We start from the raw sequence: 23018 nt of genomic DNA, 5'->3' as shown, positions 1-23018 counted from the left end.
AAAGGCCCTTCTTGTATTCAGCACGAGGAGGGATGACAGTAACAATGTTTCTGAATTTCTCCCTTTCCAAAAAGCATAGTATGAGACCCATGGTGCATCATGATGTATATCTTCTTTGTTTGTCATAAAATCCTCAAGGCATGGCAGGGACTTGGGACATACTATTGGAGGGCATGATCAATTTTTACCAAGTAAGAGTATTTTCTCCCTTGCAAGACTATAAGAGGGTAGAGCACTTAAAAGCAATCCCATTGTTTATCAAGTTTGTTATGGACAAATCGCATCAGAACGTCTATTTGTTACAGAGTTGTGTGTCTAGCAACAAAGCTTCGAAGAGAAATTGACTTGCCATCTCTTAGAGCAGGCTCATCCCAAATACACAGGAAAGTTCACCTTTTTGCAGATGAGGCATAGACCTGCTGTTCAACTTCTGAAGACGACTATATGGATAACGTTTGCGTGGTGAAGTTGCATGCTGTAGATGCACAGGAACAATCCAGAATCGCAACCTTTTTCTTCACATATCCAAAAAATTTTCATGACAATGTGTCTTTTGCGCATGGGAGAGTATTTTATGATGACCGTGACTAGTACAATACTCCTTTGGCTTGTATATTGTTGATAGTCTCGGCTAATTCTAAGGGTTCTCAGGATAATATGCTTCCTCTTTTGCCTGTATTGAGCTCACAATACCTCCAGATTTTATGATTTGCCCTTTTGACCTTCTATCAAAATCTTTGCTGCACTCATTGCCAAAATACATCTAGAAATTTCTGTGTCCAGCTGTGGTCGAAATCAGGACGATGCCTATCATTCTCATACAAGAAAACAGTGCTCAAGTATAGAAACCTTTTCTCCCTCTGCAATTTTCTAAACTGAAGGTTTTTCCATGGGATAGATCTTCTGAATTGAGTTTTTGGTGTCTGCAGGGAGGTGATACTCTGGACTTGGGGAAGGGGCATGTCTTGGAGTTTGTCATGGCACCAAACCTGCACTGGCCGGATACTATTTTTACCTTCGACCGTGGATCAGGGGTTCTCTTCACATGTGATGCATTTGGTATGCATTATTGTTCTGAGACGGTGTGTCTTTGACTCCATTAATTTGATTCTTTTTCAAGAGAACTATATGGTTTGTAAAACAGAAAACTGATTGTTCAAATGTGCACAGTACGAGGTTTTTGGTAAAACAAGTCATATCCATTCTGTTGAATCATGGTCAGGTGGGATCTTAGTATGTAACTTGTTGAGGCGTGGATAGAAGCTGTATAACAGGCTACAGCTATCGTATTATATCTTAGTGTTTTCAGGGGACGAAGTGAAAGGTGGCATAGACCGACATTCATATAAACCATACTTTCAACATGATTGAATTCTGACTTCACACAATCAGCGCAGGGCACTTAAATCACTAGGAGTGATAGCTCGTTGTGAGAGTTATAGCATTCAAGAGTCATTGATGAGCCTGTAACTTTGTGCTAGTTGGTAGCTTTGATAAACTTCTTTGCCAAGAAATGATTTTGCAATTGCTTGTTAAACCTTCTCCAAGTGTGAGCTTGATGTCCCATACTAGCCATAGCAGCCTGCCATAGAGAAGCACGGTTTTGCAAATGTAAGGCTTCAACTCGGAGCATGTCTTTTTCTTCATATTTGTCTCCATCATCAAAGTAGTGGATCTTGTATCCATGCTAGCAAAACTTCAGGCTGATCTTCATCTTTATATTTGTTGAACTTGAGAAGCTTGTCTCCAAGCTCACCTAGTCTTCTCTTCCTCTTGGAGACGGCTTGCGATGTCGTTTTCTTTCTCTTAAAGGAGAGGTAGGTAGTGACTTACCCTTCCTTACAGAATCTTGAACATTTGCACGGCATCTTTCTTCGGATTGCGGCCCTGGTTTATCGGAATCAACATGGTTAACTTCTTGAACATGAATTGTCAGGATATTACTATAGGAGGTAGATGGGAAACATGACTAGCCATGCTGGTTATTGAATCAATGAGAAGAAAGAGGGATAATCTCAATAAGGGAGCAGAGAAAGAAAGGAAAGAAAGAAAGTTTATTTAAGTATTTGAAAGATCGAAGGGTCTATGAGACTAGAACTAGATACAATGAGCTGAATGGGTGAAGCCACTATGTGGGCATCCACACCCAAGGCAAATACTAACACAAACATATGAATACTAAATACCTTTGGAACCCACGAGAGAGAAGAATAGACAAAGAAGATAGGCAATAGCAACTATATATCTAGATACTAGGATACAATCCACAGCGAAGGGGGCTGGACAAGGTGAGAGAATGCTCCAAGGAATGCCCAGGTGTGAGAAACTAAGTTGAGGAAAGGGCGGGGGTGAGGCTGGCTTTATAGCCCCCAACCAGCCTGGTGGGCTAGCCAATGAATCGACTAGGTGGTCATCCCTAACCCAACCAAGTAGATCGGCTGACCTAACGTTGGTTTGGTCAAGTTGACCTGACCATGCAGATTGGTTGACCCTACTTGGTTGGGGCCCGTTTGGGCACCCGACCCAGCCCTAAACCCAGCCTATCCTTGTTATGCTCAAGCTAAGATAACATGACCTTGGAAGGGTCAGTCGACATTTTCCCTTTAGAGGACCGACAATTGTAAATAATCTACATTGCGCTCTATGTATATGGTCAAAGGACGTCAATGTCAAGGTCATCGGTGAGGGTGATTTGGGTGACTAGGTGGGTCTAAAGGCTTAGGTCTAGGTGTTCCTAGTTATGAACTGTTCCTAGGGGCAAATGGTTTAAAGGAATCCCAAGAAGGGCTAAAAAGGAACATCTAAGTGTGGCCTCACAAAATGGACATGTTGCAATCAAGGCCCATCTAGGGAGTCTGGGGGTTCTGTAAAAAAAGAACTCGAAAAACAGTGTATGGAAATCTGAATCGTGACCTGAACATGGATGGGAGGTTATTTTAATGCAAATCACTTGTGATCTTATAAAGCGAAGCAATTTTCGTGTATGTATATGTATCATTTAGTATCAAAGCAGAGGTTGGTTAAGGCACATCTACGTTGAAGGTTGACGTGCAGTCAAGGGGATGATGTTAAACCAAAGGCGCATGCTAAGATTCCACGTTGCCGGACTGTTAGGGAGAGAAGCGATTGAGAAAGTGTTGATCATACAGTTGGCATGAGGCCTTGTGACATTAGGATAGCAAGGGGTTTGCACCATCCATCCTGGAAAGAATGGCTTGTGATTGACAGTTCAGTCTTTGTCATTTGTCAAGATCAGATAACAGGAAGAATATTAAAGCAATCGCAAGGGATTAGAATATTGTACGCCAATTGGGTTGCTGTTTTTTTTCCTTATACGATTGTTCAACGGGCATTTGAAGGTAACGATGGTTCTCAGCTGTGGTGAACAAAGGCATCCTTTTGAAGAGGTTTTTGCATCTAAGGGCAAGTTACTAGCCAAGAGAATCCCAATTAAAATATAGCATGAGATTATAGATTTGAAGATTTCCGTCAATCATTGATGGAATCCCGTTTTTTCCATCCAAAAACAAATGGTACTGGACAACTTTTGACAGAAAACCAGTTTGGAGGTGCATTCGGATGGTTTTCATTTTCTTACAGTGCCCTAACGTCAAATTAAGGTAATCGGGAAGTTGTGTGCAGGTTTGGACTAGGGAGCTTTCTGTTCCCTTATACATTCAATTTGTTTGAGTTCTGAAAGTTCTTTGAGCTTTCAAATATTTAGAATTGCAGGCATTTCCCTAGTATAGGGAAAGAGAAATTGGCAGATTTCAGCTTTGTAGTATTAGTATTGCAGTGAGTGTGGACTCGGGTTATGCAAGCTGTGATTTCAACTTTGGATAGCAAGTGTTAAAAAAAATAAAATCAAAATAAACCAACCCAAGCAGGGTTAAACTCTTAGACTCTAGGTTTGAGATTTTATGGATAAGGGCAAAGCAATTGCAATGGAAGTTGAGGAAGAAGCTTCACGGGTAGATCCCGTAGGGTCAGGAGCTCGGACGACACAACAAGTGTCCCACCCTGTGGCCCATACATAGTCAGGTAGGATTGCTCTGTTAGAGGATGCCTTACAACAAATTTGACTCAGCACAACTACAAGCTAATGTAGGGCAATCTGAACTTAGAAGGATGGTTCAAAGTATATATGCGAGACCATCCATGAAAGAAAAAGAGAAGGCTCCTATGGAACCTGAGACCAATATACATATGGTCGAGCCTAGGAAGGCTAAAGTACCAAATATTGCTAATTATAGACCTAAAAAGTATTCTGGTTGGATGACAGATTGTAGTTCAGATATCATAGACGGCTGGTTGCACAAATTGGTTGATGTATTTATCATTTGTGAAATAAACAATGATATGAAGAAAATCCACGAGGCCACTCATATGTTTACTGAGGCAGCGGATAGGTAGTGGATCAAACAACAAAAGGATGGTGGCATCCACTACCTGGGACGGGTTCAAGAAAGAGTTTAGAAAACATTTCTTGCCTCCTAATGAAGCATCCCGAGCTTGGGATCAATAGTACCTTCGTCAGAGGAATTTGTGAGTAGCTAAATATACTTACAAATTTAGGGAATGTGTAATGAAGATATCTGAATCCCTTTCTCAGTTGATGCAAATAAAGGATTTTATTTTTGGACTGAATGATAGAATGAAAATGGAAGTTCGGACTAAGTATGTGAACATGCTTGATGAAGCAATAGCTATAGCCGTGAACTATGAAGACACCAGAAGCAAGCCAAGTGGGTTTGTGCACGCAGGGACTCTGTATGAGAACCTGAAAAAGAGTGGGTCTAAAAAGAGGTGGATTAGGAAGTTTGGTGCCCCACAACCAAGTGGATAAGCCAAACATGCAAAATGCTGGGGTTCCTTCAAAACCAATGACCACCGTTGGAGTCGAGAAAAGTAACTCCAATGGCAGCCCAAGCTTGGTCGAAATCCTCTTTAACCCCGGAACAAAAAGAGAAAGCAAGGAGATAAGGCTTATGCTTTGGATGCCTTCAGCCGATTCAGTGAAAAGATTGTCCACGAAACAAGGATCGTCGGATGGTTGAGATGGTGGTCTCAGAATGCGACATGGAAATGGAGGGAAGTCCCAGAGCCAAACCAGATGCAAATTTAGCTAGCGGGATCTTCTGAGAGTTTAGTACCTATGTTATTGTGTGTGTCTGTTGCTAAGTTAGTGAATAGTGTACTGATAACTTTCTATCTAAGCCAGTGGCAACAAGATATACAGCTTTTAGCAATACAGAGTTAATTAAAATGAAAGGGCATGTCAATCATAATGTTATTGTGTTGTTTGACTTAGCGTCAACACACAAGATAATTAACTCCAAGATTGTGAAGAGGCTGAAGCTAGAAACTAGTCCATCTGACTATGCGTATACAATTAGAATGGTAGATCGAAGTTCTACTGAAGTGTGGAACCAAACGATTACATAGTTAGAGTTTCAGATTGGACTATGCGTAGAAGCTGGATCAGGCTTGCCCATGCAGATATAGCCCTGGGAAAGGCATGGCATTCTAAGAAGAATCTGGCCATTGATTGAAAAAGGTACATTTATCAGTTTATGATGAATAATGTGCAATATGCCCTGTGAGGTGAAAAGGATTTGCCTCAAGGACCATTAATTGCCATGATAGAAGTTCAAAAAATTCAGGAAGAAATTTTGTTCCTTTTTATAGCATCAATAGAGTAGATCAACGGTCCATCGACTAGCACTGACGCTACCCAAGATGGGCAGGTGGCCAAGTTGGCTGATCAGATCACATAGTTCTCTGATAGTTTTAGGGATGAGTTGCCTTATGGTTTACCTCCACAGTGGAATGTCCAGCATAAGTTTAAACGTATTCAAGGGGAAAAACCCGTAAATAGGCCTCCCTATAGGTTAAGTTTTACTGACGAAGTTGAGGTGCGGAGGCAACTAGAAGAATAGCTCAAGCTGGGGCAGATTCAGCCCAGTTTCTCACCTTTTGCTTCGCTAGTGATAATGAAGAGGAAGAAATATGATACCTTTCATCTTTGTATAGATTACAGAGGGTTAAGAACAGGTATCCAATGGCTCAGATTGTTGATTTGCTGGATGCATTACATGGAGCCACAATTTTCAGCAAGATAGATCTTAAGAGTGGATACCATCAAATCTAGATTCGAGCCTAGGATGTGCATAAAACCGCTTTCAGAAGCAGGTTTGCATATTAGGAGTTTCTGGTTATATGCCATTTGGGCTTACCAATGCTTTGGTGACTTTCATCATGCTTATGAATGACCTACTACGCCCATACATAGGGAAGTTCGTAGTACATTTTATTGACAATATTCTTGTTTGCAGCAAAAGTATTGTTGAGCATCATGACCACTTTAGAAAAGTGTTTGATACTTTGAGGAAAGTCAATCTTTATGTGAATAGAAAGAAAACCGTGCTATGCATGGTGAAACTTGAGTATTTGGGATTCATTATTACACCTGATGGGGTGGAAATGGATCAAAAGAAAGTGGCTACGATATTAGCATGGCCAATTCCTCAGAGTATGACCGCGTTGCGATCATCCTTAGGATTTGTGCAATTTTATCAAATGCATATCAAAAGATATTCACATAGTATGATAGCCATTGATTGACCTGCTCTCAGATAAAGTACCTTTTGTATGGGACATAATAAAAAAGAGAGTTTTAATGCTATAAAGAAGATTGTGATCTCTTGTCTAGTGTGAAAAATTGTTGATCCCTAGAAACTGTTTTTTCTAGAAACCGACGCATGTGGCTTTGCTCCAAGAGGGAAGGCCGATAGACTTTGAAAGCAAGAAGCTTTCTCCCTCTCAACGAAAGTGGCCAACTTAAAGTTGTACGTATTATTCATGCTTTGAAAACATGGAAGCATTCTTTGTATAGATCAGAGCTTTACGTGGATGTAGACCACCACACTCTAAAGCATTTTTGTAAAGAACCTGACTAGAGAGGTTGCCAAGGTAGGTGGGCAAACTCATGCAGGAGTTTAATATGACAATTCAGTAGTGAGCAAGATTGCTGATGCATTGTTGCGCATTATGCATAATATGCGTTTCATGGTATTAGAGAGTGCTCTGATGAACGGGATTAGAGAAGCTCAGAACGTAAACGAGTTTGTCCAGAGCATTTGGCCTAAGGCTCATGTGATTAAACCTAAACTCATTTAAAGGAATCCGAAGAAAGGGTAAAAGGGGTGTGGCCTTACAAAATAGACGTGACAATCAAGACCCATATAGGGAGTTTGGGGGTTTTGCAGAAAAAAACTCGTAAATTAACGTATGAAAATATGAATCGGGATGTGAGTTTTAACAAAACAAGGATGGGAGGTTATTCTAACGCAAATCGCCTATGATTGTCAAAAGCAAAGTAGTTTTCGTGTATGTATATGTATCAATCCTAGCCTATCTAGGTCTACCTAACCTAGCCTCTCGGGGCAAGCACACCCACAGAGAAGTCCTCTCTCACTACGAGATGCCATACTTTAACACCCTCTTTGCAGCTCATGGTCAGCACAATAATCTAAAGCGGCAAGCCGATGAAGATACAACCATGCGTACCTATTGGATTCACCTCAGAGAGAATATCAAATAGCTTGGATCCTTGAACCATAATGCCACCTTGAAGAATAAATGAGATGTCCTTTGTGATTTCCCATACCATTCTGCACTGAGTTCGCAGTGGGGTATTATGATCTATGGAACACACCACGACCTGTATCCTCCGATGAACACATGATGGAAAGTCGGAAAAACTTTTGATTGCCTTTTCCAGCACATGTTTGGAGAAAATTCCTCCTTTTCCTCCAGCATGCATTATGGGATACAGACTCTGGTGCACAACGTGTCCATAGTCTTTGTGACGTCAAGCTACGAACTCTGAACTCATCTGGTCCATAGCTCCACATACTTGTTTTGGCTATCATACTTCAAATGATCGCGGCCGTTATCAGCCCACCCTCCTCCCACATGCCCTCTCTGGCTGTTATCCGTGGGAGACCTGGAACTAGTTCTAGAAGGTTGGGGTAATCTGGAGATTCTTGGCAACAATTGCCTTGGAACCACCAGACTGGGAAGATGAGTTTGTCTTTGAGTCCTGGTCCTTAGTTTTTCCTTTGGATTGACAATCTTTGGCTAGATGCCCTCTCTTTCCGCATTTATAATGCTTGCTCTGCTTTTTCTTGTGCATTGTCGAAAGTGCTTCACCTCCACTTGGAGTGATCTTGAGCTTCCCTTGGGAGACTAGAACTAATCCCTTCTCGAGAAGAAGGGAACATAGATCATCAAATCCAGATGACTCAAGGTGACCTGGTACCTCAACACTTGGGCAACCATGTCATAATTGGAAGGAAGCTTGGTGAGAGTGAGCGATGCCAGCTAACTGGTCGTGAGGGCAACACTGGTAGCCTGCAACCAGTCATGGAGAACTTTTACTTGCATCACGAATGGCTACATGAAACTACCTTTGGGGAACTCAAGATTGTACACCTATCCCTGCAAGGTGACAGCATCCATCGTCGGATCCCTTGTGTAGAGATCCTCTAGCTTAGACCATACCTTAGATGCATTCTCTAGTGTCTGGACGGCCAGAGAAACCTCCAATCTGACCAATGCTGAATATGTCTTTGTGTCTCGATCCTCCCAATCCTTGATCTCCTCTTGAAACCCATCCTCCCGATCAGCATCCCAGTGGATCGAACTGTTGGGATGCTCAGGGTTCCATTCATAGCCCTGAACAAGCTCCCACAAACCCTAATGGATGAGCCATATCTTCATGTTGAGCTTCTAATAGGCATAGTTTGTGCCATTGAGCTTATCCTCCCTACTCATACATGGAGGTCCCATGAAGCCATTCCAAAACTCACACCCTGCAGCGGAACATGGCAGGAAACAGCCTACTAGGCAGAAAATAAGAGATGGGGTTTGGGGAAGAGAAGACGTGCACCCATGCTGCCTTCTCCAACAGCTGATCCCTAGTCTTGTGTTACGCTCAAGTCGAGGTAACATGACCTCAGAAAGGTCAGTCGGCGTTTTCCTTTAAAGGATCAATGTTTGTATTATATTTGTTTGGGCTTTATGTAAATGATCAAAAAGGAATAAAGGTCAAGGTCCTTGGTGAGGGTGACATGGCACTAGACTAGGTGGATCTAAGGCTAAGGGACCTAAATGCATTAAATGTGCCTAGGGGCAAATGGTTTTAATGATATCCCAAGAGAGGGGTAAATGATGCATTAAGGAGGGACCCCTAGAAAGAAGACACGTGGCATCCTAGATCCATCTAGGGAATTTTGGAGCTTGGTGGAATTTAGTAGGCAGGAGCTTCACGTAACAACAGGATTTTGCTGAGAGCTTGCTACCACCGAGGTTGGCTGGGAGGAAAATTGAGGTGCCTATGCCCGTGAATCAAGAATCAGCTAGGAGCAAACAGATTAAGTTGTGTCATTTGGTATCAGAGCCGCAGGTGATTGGAAAAGGGGGATCATGAGAGGTTTTGGGCTGGCCAGGCGCATGCTTAAGCTCACGGACTGTTTGCGTCATCTGGTTCGCATTATCTGCAGTGGTTCGTCAACCTTGGAGTTGCGTGTGAAAGGATGGTAGGATCGCGTATAGTCGCAGGTTACCTTCAGGACTCCTTGGCATCGCGGGAAGGGACTAGCTGTTGTAATCTGGTGGTGTCGTATATTTCGTCGATGATTTGAAGGTGTGGAAGATGAGCAGCGCACGACCAAAGTTACGGTGTGGTCACGAAACTAGTTGTTGTGAATTACAGCATTAATTGTTCACGGACATCATCGCAGCGCTGGTCACGGTTTGGTGCTCCTTGACATCGCGTGAGAAATTTGGTTAGTTCTGAAGACTGGGGCTAGCTGTTGTCATATTTACGTAGTAATTGGCTGGTGAAGCAAAATATCAAAGTGCGCTCCATCTGCGGAACATAGAGCCACTATACGGCTTTGCTGCGGGAGGGCCGTTACGATTCAAGAGGGCCTTGGGTCACATCAATTTGTTCTACGTCGATGATCGCGATATCGATTTCAAAAATGTCACTTTTGCAAAAATAAAAGACGAAGACTTTCCAGTTGAAGTCAAACTTCCTATCAGACATGGTCTATCTAGAGAACTGCAGCTTTCTTTCGACAAAATAACGGAGCTTATAACGACTGGGGCTGATTCTGTGCTATTTAAGGATGTTTTGAGAAGTTTGGCAACTGATTCTGGTCTCCATCCTCTGGTCCCATATTTCATACAATTTATTGCAGATGAGGTTACTTGGAGTTTGGATGACTTAACACTTTTCTGTTCACTTATGCGAGTTGCACACAGCCTCTTGCTCAACCCTCATATACATATTGAGCCCTATATTTGGAGTGGACTACAGGGACTAGTGGATCTCTTCATGCATCAAGAATTATAACTAGGGAGCTCTCTATGCCTTCTAAGCTTTGTTAGAGCATATGCTTGTTTATTGCCTCCGTGTTTGAGTCAACTTAGATTGCAGGAGTTTCCCTAGATAGGGAAAAGCGGGTTTGGTTACAGTGTGATATATGCCTGGTTAGCTGTAAATTTGGAAGTTGGACTTGTGATTTGTAATTACAGTTTCAAGCGGTGTTTTATTGTACCTAAGTCAATCCAAGTAAAAGATTTTATCTTTGGATTGAATGATCGAATCAAGATGGAAGTTCGGGCTAAGTATGCGAATACACTAGATGAAGCAATTGCCATAGCCCTGAACTATGAGGATGCAAAAGGGAACAGACCAAGTGGGTTTGTGCAAGTTGGGGCTCAGTATGGGTGCCCGAAGAAAACTGGGTTTAAGAAGAAGTGGATTAGCAAAGGGAGTGCCTCACAGCCTAGTGGTCAAGCCAAGCAGGCAAAACCAGTTGAGACTCCTAAATCAAGTACCACCATTGGAATGAAAAGAAAAGTAACACCAATGGCAGCCCGGGCTTGGTCGAAGTCTTCTTTGAACCCAGAGCAAAGGGAAAAAGCGAGGAGAGAAGGCTTGTGTTTTGGATGCCTTCAGCTTCATCAGTGGAAAGATTGTCCACGAAACAAGGATCGTCGGATGGCTGAGATGGTGGTCTCAGAATGTGACGTGGAAATGGAGGGAAGTCCCAGAGCAGAACAGATGCAGATTCAGCTAGTGGGATCTTCTCAAAGGTCAGTACCTTTTTGGTTATGTGTGTCTGTTGCTAAGTTAGTAACTAGTGCAACTGATAATATCCTGTCAAAGCCCGCAGCAATGGGATATACAGCCTTTAATGATACGGAGTTAATTAAGATGAAAGGGCAAGTAGCTAATCATGAGGTCATTGTGTTGTTTGACTCAGCGTCAACGCACAATGTAATTAACTCCAAGCTTGTAAAGAGGCTGAAACTGAAGACTAGCCCATCTGACTATGCATATACAGTCAGGATGGCAGACAGAAGTTCAATTGAAGTATGGGACCAAAAGGTTACCCAGTTGGAGCTTCGAATTCAGGACTATGTTGAAAGCTTGATTTTGAAATGACTAAGCTTGCTCATGCAGACATAGCTCTGGGTAAGGCTTGGCATTCTAGGAAGAATCCAGCCATAGATTAGAAAAAGCACATTTATCAATTCGAGATGAATGATGTGCTGTATGTCTTACGAGGTGAAAAGGATATACCTCAAGGAGCGTTGATTTCCGTGATGGAAATTCGAAAAGCTCAAGAAGAGTTTTTGTTTCTTTGTACAGCATCGGTAGAGCCGGTTGATGATTCTTCGGCTAGCACTGATGTTGCTCAAAATGAAGAGATGGCCAAGCTGGCTGATCAAATAGCAGAGGAGTTCTTTGATCGTTTTAGGGATGAGCTACCTTATGGGTTACCTCCAGAGCGGAATGTTCAGCATAAGATTGAACTAATCGTGGGGGCAGAACCTGTAAATAGACCTCCCTATTTACCGAAGAAGCGGAGGTATGAAGACAATTGGAAGAATACCTCAAGTTGGGGTAGATTGAACCAAGTTTCTCATCTTTTGCTTCGCCAGTGATATTAAAGAAGAAGAAAGATGATACTTTTCGCCTCTGTATAGATTACAGAGCATTGAATAATATCACTATTAAGCACAGGTATCCGATGTCTTGGATCGATGATTTGCTAGATGCATTCCATGGGGCCGTAATTTTCAGTAAGATAGATCTTAAATGTGGCTACCATCAGATCCGTATTAGAGCCGAGAATGTGCATAAAACCGCTTTTAGAAGCAGGTGTGGACATTATGAGTTTTTGGTAATGCCCTTTGGACTTATCAATGCTCCTGCTACATTCGTCATGCTTATGAAGGATTTACTATGTCCGTATATCGAAAAGTTTGTAGTACACTTTATTGACGATATTTTGGTATTCAGTAAAAGTATTACTGAGCATCATGAACACTTAAGAATAGTGTTCAGTACTTTGAGGAAAGCCAGTCTTTATGTAAATAAAAAGAAAACTATACTTTGTATGGTTACGCTTGAATATTTAGGGTTCATAATTACTCCACAGGGGATAGAAATGGATCCGAATAAAGTGGCTGCGATACTGACTTGGCCAATCCCTCAGAGTTTGACTGCTTTGCGATTATTCTTGATTTGTCCAATTTTATCGAAGGCATATCAAAGGATATTCCGAAATAGTATCGCCATTGACTGATCTGACCTCAGATAAAGTACCTTTTATATGGGGACAGAATCAATAAGAAAGTTTTAACACCATAAAACAAGCTGTGGTCTTAGGACGTGTTAAGAATAGTTGATCCCCAGAAACCGTTTTTCCTTGAAACCAATGCAAGTGGCCTTGCGGTAGGAGCAGTTCTCCTCCAAGAGGGAAGGCAAGTAGCCTTTGAAAGCAAGAAGCTTGCTCCCTCTTAACGAAATTGGCCAACTCATGAATTAGAGTTGTATGCTGTTATCCATTCTCTGAAAACATGGAGACATTATTTGTATGGATCATAGTTTTATGTTGATGTTGATCACGATACTCTGAAACATTTTTGTAAACAACTTGACTTGAGAGGCCGCCAAGCTAGGTGGGCAGAACTCATGCAGGAGTTTAACTTGACGATTCGGTACCGAAGAGGGAAGGATAATAAAGTTGCTGCGTTGTCACGCATTAACACTATCTCACCCATTCACAAGGCAGGGGATCCCATGAGCCCGGAGAACTACAAGACCATTATGATTGGACATGTCATGTCCAAGATTTATGCATCAATACTTGATTTTGAGGTCAGCACATTTGCGGAGTGTCGAGGACTTAGAGCAGTAGAACAGGCCGGTTTCAAGCGTGATCATGGGACCATGGACCACATTCTCGCGCTCAGATGTATCATCGAGGAGACGAGGGCACGGAAGCAGAGGGTATACTGTTGCTTTGTGGATTTTCGCAAGCCATTTGACACAGTTCCGAGAGCTCGCCTCATACGACGCCTACAGCATTTGGGTTACGAGCAAGAGATCATTTGGGCTGTCGTGGCACTTTATGATCGAGTTTCAGGCAGAGTCCGAACAGGATCTGGATAGACAGACGAGATCATGAGCACTATCGGGGTCAAACAAGGATGTCCATTATCACCTACCTTGCTTGGCCTCTACATTGACAAGCTCGAGACAGTGATGCAAACACAGAGGGGGGTAGGTTGCTCTCTCGTGGGCACGCTGATCCGGATATTGCTTTACGCAGATGACATGGCTCTCTTGTCTTCCTCAACAGAGGGGCTCCAAAGACAGACACCTTGACACACTGCACTCCTTTTGTGAGTCTCATGATTTAAAGGTTAACTTGGGTAAAACCAAGGTTATGATCTTCAATACATCTCGAGCAGTCATGCGCCAGGAGCAGTTCACATTTGATGGGTCCCCTGTCGAGGTAGTTTCATCATACACTTATCTTGGGGTCGTCTTTTCCGGACCCATCTTCACTATGAGACGCGCGATGCATGCACGCAGGATATGCTTCATTGGCTAGACTAGAGAGGTAGTGCTTCTGCTCTCACTTTTAGGATCCACAGACCAAAGGGTTGCTTTTTGACTCCTTGGTCCGCCCAGCAGGGATGTATGGTACAAAGTGGGTCAGGGTGGAGCGGTGCCTGAGATCATTCTGATTAGGTTCTACTACCTTGCCATTTCTTTTCAGCATACCATTCCTTATGGCATATCTTTCATAAGTTTGGCCTTTTCTGGATGCCAGGTCATCCTTTTCCCCGGGTTTTAATACATGAGCCTTAGGCCAAAGGCTCTAGACGAACTCATCCACCTTTTGAGTTTCTCTAATCTCGGTCATTAGAGCACTCTCTAATACCGTGAAACTCATGTTATGTGGAAACCCCAAGCAAACAGCTTCATTAAATAGCTTAGCTAAGATCGGGGCTAGGAGGTTAATCCCATATGCAATGAACTCAGTGCATAGTCCCTCATGATCCTTCGCTCGGCCATTATGAAGTTTCATTACGGCATCCTTTACCCTCACCTAGTGAAGAGGGTGCAGGATGTGAGGCGTGGCATATGTGATAGGTTAGGGATTGGCTGATTTGGGATATCGTAGAGTGTGCGTGCATAATCAAACCACACCTGGGTGTCAGGGAGTGGTGAGGGGGACCGTCCCTCTAGAAATCTCTACCAAAAGTCCTTAGAGTTGTTACTGAACAGAATGTTTAGTAGCTCCTCCTCATTTCGGTGCACAAAGTCAAGTTTCTCCCTGCGTACGAGTCGACGGTACTCGCGTAGCGTCGGGAAGACTGTTTTTGGTTTCGAATCTGAGCTGACGGCGTAAAGCCTTATACTCATCATCGTACCACCTATTACAGGGTACGGATTAACCACTTTCTTCACTTTCTCTAAATACGATTTGCATAACGGAAGAACTTCAAATGGAGTGCATGTGCAAGCTCCAATGTCACTGCCTATTTCGAGAAAATGTTGTTTGATGCAAGTAGAACCACCTGTGAACTTGTGTCCACAATATTTACACTGCAAGAAAGAAGCTGAGGCATGTACTTTTCGTATCTCCATCACGTAGGTGGTGGTGGGCGGGTGGAGCGGGTGGTGTGGGGGAAGGCGTGAAGAGTAGCCTTGTGTAGTGAGCGGGTGACCAGGGTAGCACGATCCTCTAATAGGGGTATAAAGTCAATGTATGTGAGAAGTATGTATAGACGGCCAGAGTAAGTAGGTGAGTGATCGCGATCAAAGCGTATATCATGGTAGGTGGAGTAAGAACTCAATGGGGTAGAAAGTGCTGTGCGGCGGGGGATAGAAATGCTAAAGAAAAGATAGGTATGATCAGCCCCTGGAGGGAGAGGTGCTACAGTAAAGTCAGTGATGCGAGATGTGAAGGCAAGGGATCCCATGATGTAGTCCACAACACTAAACCCTCCCCCATGTGGAAAGCACGTGAAGCCACCTGATGCGCGCCATCTATCAAGATCATTATAAATAGCAACTGTATATCCAGATAGCAGGGATACAATCACAGCAAGGGGGCAGGACAAGGTGAGAGAATGCTCCAAGGAATGCCCAGGTGTGAGACATTGAGTGGAGAGTGGAGGGGCCCCCCAGCTTGGTGGGCTGGCCAATGAACTGACCAGGTGGTCGGCCCTGACCCGACCCTAGTTGGGTCAGGTTGACCCAACCATGCAGGTTGGTTGACCCGATCTTGTTGGGTCCCAGCTGGGGCACCCAACCCAGCCCTAAACCCTGCCTATCCTAGCCTATCTAGGTCTAACACCGACATAGAAACTCTCACACTATGAAATGCCATACTTTAACACACACACCATTGTACATGAATCTTGCCTTGATACTATCAAATTCATCAGAAAGATCCTATAGAAACCTTTCCCTACAAGGATTCTAAATACATAGAAAAGCTCCTATAGAAACCATTCCCTGCGAGGATTCCAAATCCCTACAAGGCTAGGTCTTGAAAGAAGGGATAAGGGCTCATGTGCCACTCCAATTGGTTAGAATACAGGTGGTTCACTGATCTGCAAGAGAGACATTTCATCATTAGGAACGAACTCATAGGAGGAGGAACAAAGCTTTCAATCTGAAAATGGTTGGACAAAAAGAAGATGCAATGAGCCTGTTTTAATACAGCCAATGACTTTCTACATGCCAAGTTACCTTTCTTGGAGCATAAATGCATGGAGGTATGGAAGGATGACTCACGAAAGAAGCCTCCGGTCATCAAATTCAAAGTTGCTTGTGCTGAACTGAGTTTACCTTACCCGATCCAATCTGACCATGCAATGGGACTGTTCATTGTCTGCTCTCCTACCCTAAATCGCGTCCCATGTATGGGCCAAGGGATGGCCAATACCATGGCTGTTTCATGGACAGATCTGCCCTCCAATTTGGGTGTACATCAAAATCAAGATGTGCTGCCCAAGTGGCAGACTCTTTGTTATGCTCTAGCCGAGATAGCATGACCTCGGATAGATCGGTGGGCATTTTCTCTTAGATGACCAACTTTTGTAATAGTTAATGTGCGTAATTAAAATGGTTAAGAGAAGTAACTGCCAAGGTCCTAGGTGAGGGCGGAATGGCATTGACTAGATAGTTCTGAGTGCTAAGGCCTAGGTGCACCTAAATGTGTAATAATGCCAAGGGGCAAGTGGGTTTTAATGTGCCCCAAGAGAGGGGTAAAATGGTGCACCAAGTGGAGAGGCCAAAATGCTGACATTTGGCAAGGAGAACTATCTAGGGAATTGAGGGTCTCATGGATAAGGATGATGGAAAATCACGAAGAGAAAACGTACGTAATATGACGCATCAACGATCCCTGAGAATTGGCTGGGAGGAACAATTGAAAAGCCATCGCCCGTGACTAGTTAGAACGACGAGGAGGAAGAGAATTAGGCGTAATTAGTACTAGGAGCGACGAAGGGTGTTGACATTTTGGTATCAGAGCGACTGGAAGAGATCAGGAAAGGGTGGAAACAGCGATGTTGTGTGACGGTAGAAGAGAATCGATGAATGATAGAATTGTCGATCATACGGGTGGTAGTTAGAACCGGAATCGTGAATCGAGAAGGGGCAAAGTTGATCGCGATTTCATGCGACTGGGAGAACTAAGTCGTGACTGTAATTAGATTCGAGACTTCGTGCAACCGGTAGCAGCGTGGGAAGTATTGAGAAGTGACCTTGTCCGTGGCTACGGGAGTTGGGGCAATGGAATGCCTGCAGCGGAGAAAGGTCGTGATAATGGGTGTCGTCCAAGCAGTTGGGTGCTTCATCGTGCGGCATATACTCTGAGCGCCGAGGCAAGGATTTGGAAAGTAATAGCCAGGGGTAATTTAACGTGGGAACGATTAAAGTCAAGAGCACTCTTGACGACGCCCTGTGCAACAAGGCATCCACTACGTCATGATGTAGCTACAAGCAGCAGCACGCTTCGATCGGCTTCTTACGCTCGACGAGCTCTCCAGTACTCGCCCGCAGCAGCAACAGCTCGCTGCCTTTGTCCCTCATTTTTCTTGCTTTTCGCTATCTCGGAGAGGGCTACCGCTATTGCTATCGTTGGTTCGACAACAGGAACCACTCACGACGTCATCTGGGACCCGACTGTCTATTAAAAGTCAGAAAGAAAGGGAGATCGTGGTCAGGAGTAATTACCAGGGAGCACTTTTTTCCCTTATACAGATTTTCCAGTTTCCAGTTGTAGTGTAGTTATTTCAGTACTTCTATTGGTTATTTGGGTTCTAGAAAAGACTATTTATATTTAATTATTTAAAAAAAAAAAAAAAAAAAACCCCTCTTCCACTGTGAACCTATGGAAGCAGAAGGACAGAATTCAAGAGTGAATCCTAGTGAGTCTAGAGTACAGTCTACACAACAGATGTCACATCAGGCAGCACCTACTTTGATTGGTAGGATTTCGATATTAGAGGATGCTTTACAGCAGATTATGAACCAGCAGCTTCAAGTGAACGCTGGTCAAAATGAGATCAGGGAGATGGTGCAAGCCTTGTCGGCTAGACCGTCTAGGATTGATAAGGGCAAAGCTCCAGCAGAGCCAAAGCCCAGTATACATTCCTTAGAGCGCGCAAGGGTCAAAGTGCCCAATATCGCTAATTATAGACCGGAGAAGTACGCTGGTCGGATGACCGAGCGCAGCTCTGATGTGATCGAGGTTTGGTTGCACAAGTGGGAAGAAGCCTTCGCCATTTGTGAGATTAGATCCGATCTAAAGAAAATCCGCGAGGCCACACACCTGTTTATTGAGGCAGCAGCGGACAGATGGTGGATAAAGCAACAGAAGGATCAAGTTGCTCCAACCACCTGGGAAGGGTTTAAAGCTGAATTCAAGAAACACTTTCTCCCACCTGATGAAGAATCCCGAGCTTGGGATGCTTATAGAAATCTTCGTCAGAGGAGCTTGTCAGTGGCAGAGTACACTGACAAATTCAGGGAATGTGTCATGAAGATAACAGACCCTCTCCCTATGTCGGTTCAGTTAAAGGACTATATCTATGGACTGAACGACAAGATCAAAATGGAAGTTCGGGCTAAATATGTGTCTACACTAGATGAATCTATAGTAGTAGCCCTGAACTATGAGGATGCCAGAGGCAGATCTGGTGGATTTGTGTAGGCAGGGACTCAGTATGAGCACCCGAGAAAAGGGGGATTTCAGAGGAAATGGGTTTCAAAGACAAGTGTCTCGCAACCAAGTGGCCAAACCAAGCATGTGAAGCCGGTTGAGGGACCAGTAAAAACAAGTACCACCGTTGGGGTGAAAAGGAAAATAACTCCAATGGCAGCCCGGGCTTGGTCAAAGTCCTCGTTGACCCCTGAACAAAAAGAGAAAGCTAGAAAAGAAGGATTGTGCTTCGGCTGCCTTCAGCGACATCAGTGGAAGGATTGTCCACTGAATAAAGACCGTCGCACGGCTAATATGATAATATCTGAATGCGACGTAGAAATGCAGGAGAGTCCCAGTGCGGAACATATGCAGATGCAATTGGCGGGACCTTCTCAGAGGTTAGTACCTTGTTTGTTATGTGTATCTGTTGCTAAGTTAGTGACGAGTGCACCTGATAACATCTTATCTAAGCCCGCAGCAACGGGGTATACGGCCTTTAATGATACGGAGTTAATTAAAATGAAAGGGCAAGTGGCCAGTCATGATGTCATTGTGTTGTTTGACTCGGCGTCAACTCACAATGTGATTAACTCCAAGCTCGTGAAGAGGCTGAAACTAAAGACAAGTCCATCTGACTATGCGTATACAGTCAGGATGGCTGATGGAAGTTCAACTGAAGTATGGGACCAAAGGGTTACCCAGTTGGAGCTTCGGATTCAGGACTATGCTGAGAAGCTTGATTTTGAAATGACCAAGCTTGCTCATGCAGATATAGCCTTGGGTATGGCGTGGCATTCTAGAAAGAATCCAGCCATTGATTGGAAAAAGCACGTATATCAATTCAAGATGAATGATGTGCTTTATGTCTTGCGAGGTGAAAAAGATATACCTCAGGGACCGTTGGTTTCCGTGATGGAAATCAGAAAGGCTCAAGTAGAGTTTTTATTCCTTTGCACAGCATCGGTAGAGCCGGTGGATGATTCTTCGGCTAGCACTGATGTTATGCAAAGTGGTGAGATGGCCAAGTTGGCTAATCTTATAACAGAGGAGTTCTCTGAATGTTTTAGGGATGAACTACCTTATGGGTTACCTCCAGAGCGGAAAGTTCAACACAAGATTGAACTGATCCCGGGGGTAGAACCTGTAAATAGACCTCCCTATAGAATGAGTTTTGCTGAAGAAGCGGGGGTGCGTAGGCAACTGGAAGAATACCTCAAGTTGGGGCAGATTCAACCAAGTTTCTCACCTTTTGCTTCGCCAGTGATATTAAAGAGGAAAAAGGATGATACATTTCGCCTCTGTATAGATTACAGAGCATTGAATAATATCACTGTTAAGCACAGGTATCCGATGGCTCGGATTGATGATTTGCTAGATGCATTACATGGAGCCGTGATTTTCAGCAAGATAGATCTTAAGTGCGGCTACCATCAGATCCGGATTAGAGCCGAGGATGTGCATAAAACCGCTTTCAGAAGCAGGTTTGGTCATTATGAGTTTTTGGTAATGCCCTTCGGACTTACCAATGCTCCAGCGACCTTCGTCATGCTTATGAATGATTTGCTACGTCCGTATATCGGAAAGTTCGTAGTACATTTTATTGACGATATCTTGATATTCAGTAAAAGTGTTATTGAGCATCGTAAACACTTGAGGATAGTGTTCAGTACTTTGAGGAAAGCCAGTCTTTATGTGAATAAAAAGAAAACTATACTGTGTATGGTTAGACTTGAATACTTAGGGTTCATAATTACTCCACAGGGGGTAGAAATGGATCCGAAGAAAGTGGCTGCGATACTAACTTGGCCAATCCCTCAGAGTTTGACCGCGTTGCGATCGTTCTTGGGATTTGTCCAGTTTTATAGAAGGCATATCAAAGGATATTCCGGAATAGTATCGCCATTGACTGATCTGACCTCAGATAAAGTACCTTTTATTTGGGGACAGAATCAACAAGAAAGTTTTAACACCATAAAACAAGCTGTGGTCTCAGGACCGGTGTTAAAAATAGTTGATCCCCAGAAACCGTTGTTCCTAGAAACCGATGCAAGTGGCATTGCGGTAGGAGCAGTCCTCCTTCAAGAGGGAAGGCCAGTAGCCTTCGAAAGCAAGAAGCTTTCTCCCTCTCAAAGGAATTGGCCAACTCATGAATTAGAGTTGTATGCTGTCATCCATGCTTTGAAAACATGGAGGCATTATTTGTATGGTTCAGAGTTTTATGTGGATGTGGATCATGATACACTGAAACATTTTTGTAAACAGCCTGACTTGAGGGGCCGCCAAGCTAGGTGGGCAGAGCTCATGCAGGAGTTTAATCTAACGATTCGGTACCGAAGAGGAAAAGACAATAAGGTGGCTGATGCGTTGTCTCGCATTATGCACAACCTGAGTTTCACGGTGTTAGAGAGTGCTCTAATGACCGAGATAAGAGAAACTCAAAAGGTGGACGAGTTTGTCCAGAGCTTGTGGCCTAAAGCTCATGTGTTAAAACCCGGGGAAAATGAAAAGGATGACCTGGCATCCAGAAAAGGCCAAACTTACGCAAGATATACCATAAGAGATGGTATGCTAGTTAGAAATGGCAAGGTTGTAGTACTTGGTCAGAATGATCTCAGGTAGAGAGTCATTCGACAGTGCCATGATAGCCCGTGTGCGGGACATCCAGGAGTCGAGAAGACATATGATCTCGTGAAGCGAGATTTCTTTTGGCCAAAGATGAAAAAGCATATTCATGAATATGTGACACGGTGTTTCTCGTGTCAGGTAAGTAAGGCCGAGCGGGTGAAGCCACCCGGACTTTTACAGCCCTTGGAAATACCACCAAGTAAGTGGGAGAGCATTTCCATGGACTTTATTGTAGGACTACCTGCAACACAAGGAGGGTATAATTCTATCCTTGTGGTGGTTGATCGTCTAACCAAGATGGCTCACTTCATTCCGACTAGAGAGTCTGTTAGTGCCCCGCAAGTGGCGGATTTGTTCATTAGACATATATTTCGTCTGCATGGATTACCTAGATCCATAGTGTCAGACAGAGATGTTAGATTTACCGGTCATTTTTGGACAGCGGTATTTGAGACATTAAGGACTGAGTTGGGAATGAGTAGTGGGGATCATCTTGAGACGGATGGTCAGACGGAGAGAGTCAACCAGACTTTAGAGGATATGCTGAGGGCATATGTGTCATTGAGGCAACATACGTGGGACAAGTGGTTGCCATTGTTGGAGTTTGCCTACAATGATAGGAAACATTCCTCTACTGGGTTCAGTCCGTTTGAGCTGAACTATGGTTATAGACCAGCCAATCCAACTATAGTTGGAGTACTTCAGAAAGTGCCTAGTGCCGCGAACTTTGTAGTTCAGATGCGGGAGATGCTAGCACTTGCGAGAGCTAATATCCGCCAGGCTATGGATAGAGCCAAGGTGTATGCGGATGAAAATCGGTCTATAAGAGTATTTGAAGAAGGAGAAAAAGTTTTTCTCAGAATTCCTTCGCACTCGAAGTCGTTGACTTCAGGAGAGTGTGCTAAGTTATCACCTCGATACTGTGGGCCGTGGTTAATTCTAAAGAGAATAGGCAGTGTAGCCTATAAATTAGAATTGCCACAAGGGTGTAAGGTGCACCCGGTTTTTCATGTTTCGCGCTTAAAGAAATTTTTGCATACAGGTGACTCACTAATCGAAGGTGTGGTTTTGTTTCAGGAGATAGAGGATATTGCAAGGCGCCAGCCAACAAGAATCCTGGACCGAGGAACAATGCAAATACGAAATCGGCAGATACCCACGGTGTTGGTTGCATGGCATGGTCAGCCTCTATCGGAAGCTACCTGGGAATCCGTATACCAGTTACGGAGAGCTTTCCCAGATTTCATCATCGAGGACGTTGATGCTTGAAGAGGGAAGGAATGTTATGCTCTAGCCGAGATAGCATGACCTCGGATAGATCGGTGGGCATTTTCTCTTAGATGACCAACTTTTGTAATAGTTAATGTGCGTAATTAAAATGGTCAAGAGAAGTAACTGCCAAGGTCCTAGGTGAGGGCGGAATGGCATTGACTAGATAGTTCTAAGTGCTAAGGCCTAGGTGCACCTAAATGTGTAATAATGCCAAGGGGCAAGTGGGTTTTAATGTGCCCCAAGAGAGGGGTAAAATGGTGCACCAAGTGGAGAGGCCAAAATGCTGACATTTGGCAAGGAGAACTATCTAGGGAATTGAGGGTCTCATGGATAAGAATGATGGAAAATCACGAAGAAAAAACGTACGTAATATGACGCATCAACGATCCCTGAGAATTGGCTGGGAGGAACAATTGAAAAGCCGCCCGTGACTAGTTAGAACGACGAGGAGGAAGAGAATTAGGCGTAATTAGTACTAGGAACGACGAATGGTGTTGACACTCTTTTTCGCTCATCAAACCCCTA

At 43.7% G+C, this 23018-nt stretch overlaps 1 protein-coding gene across 1 annotated transcript in view; it reads left to right on the top strand.

Annotated features, from left to right (window-relative positions):
* Positions 1-23018, top strand: part of LOC147891847 (uncharacterized) — an 84917-nt gene that overhangs the window by 24368 nt on the left and 37531 nt on the right. Inside the window, exon 3 of the mRNA XM_087387895.1 lies at positions 930-1082. Within this exon, the coding sequence (XP_087244021.1) occupies positions 930-1082 (153 nt within the window). The remainder of the gene's footprint in view (positions 1-929; positions 1083-23018) is intronic.

Source organism: Dipteris shenzhenensis, chromosome 17 (genome assembly GCF_047967505.1).
Source record: "Dipteris shenzhenensis isolate YYH24624 ecotype China chromosome 17, Dip_SZ_1.0, whole genome shotgun sequence".
Lineage (NCBI taxonomy): Eukaryota > Viridiplantae > Streptophyta > Polypodiopsida > Gleicheniales > Dipteridaceae > Dipteris > Dipteris shenzhenensis.
The sequence above is the reverse complement of the archived record's forward strand: the minus strand, read 5'-3'. Positions and strand labels throughout refer to the sequence as shown.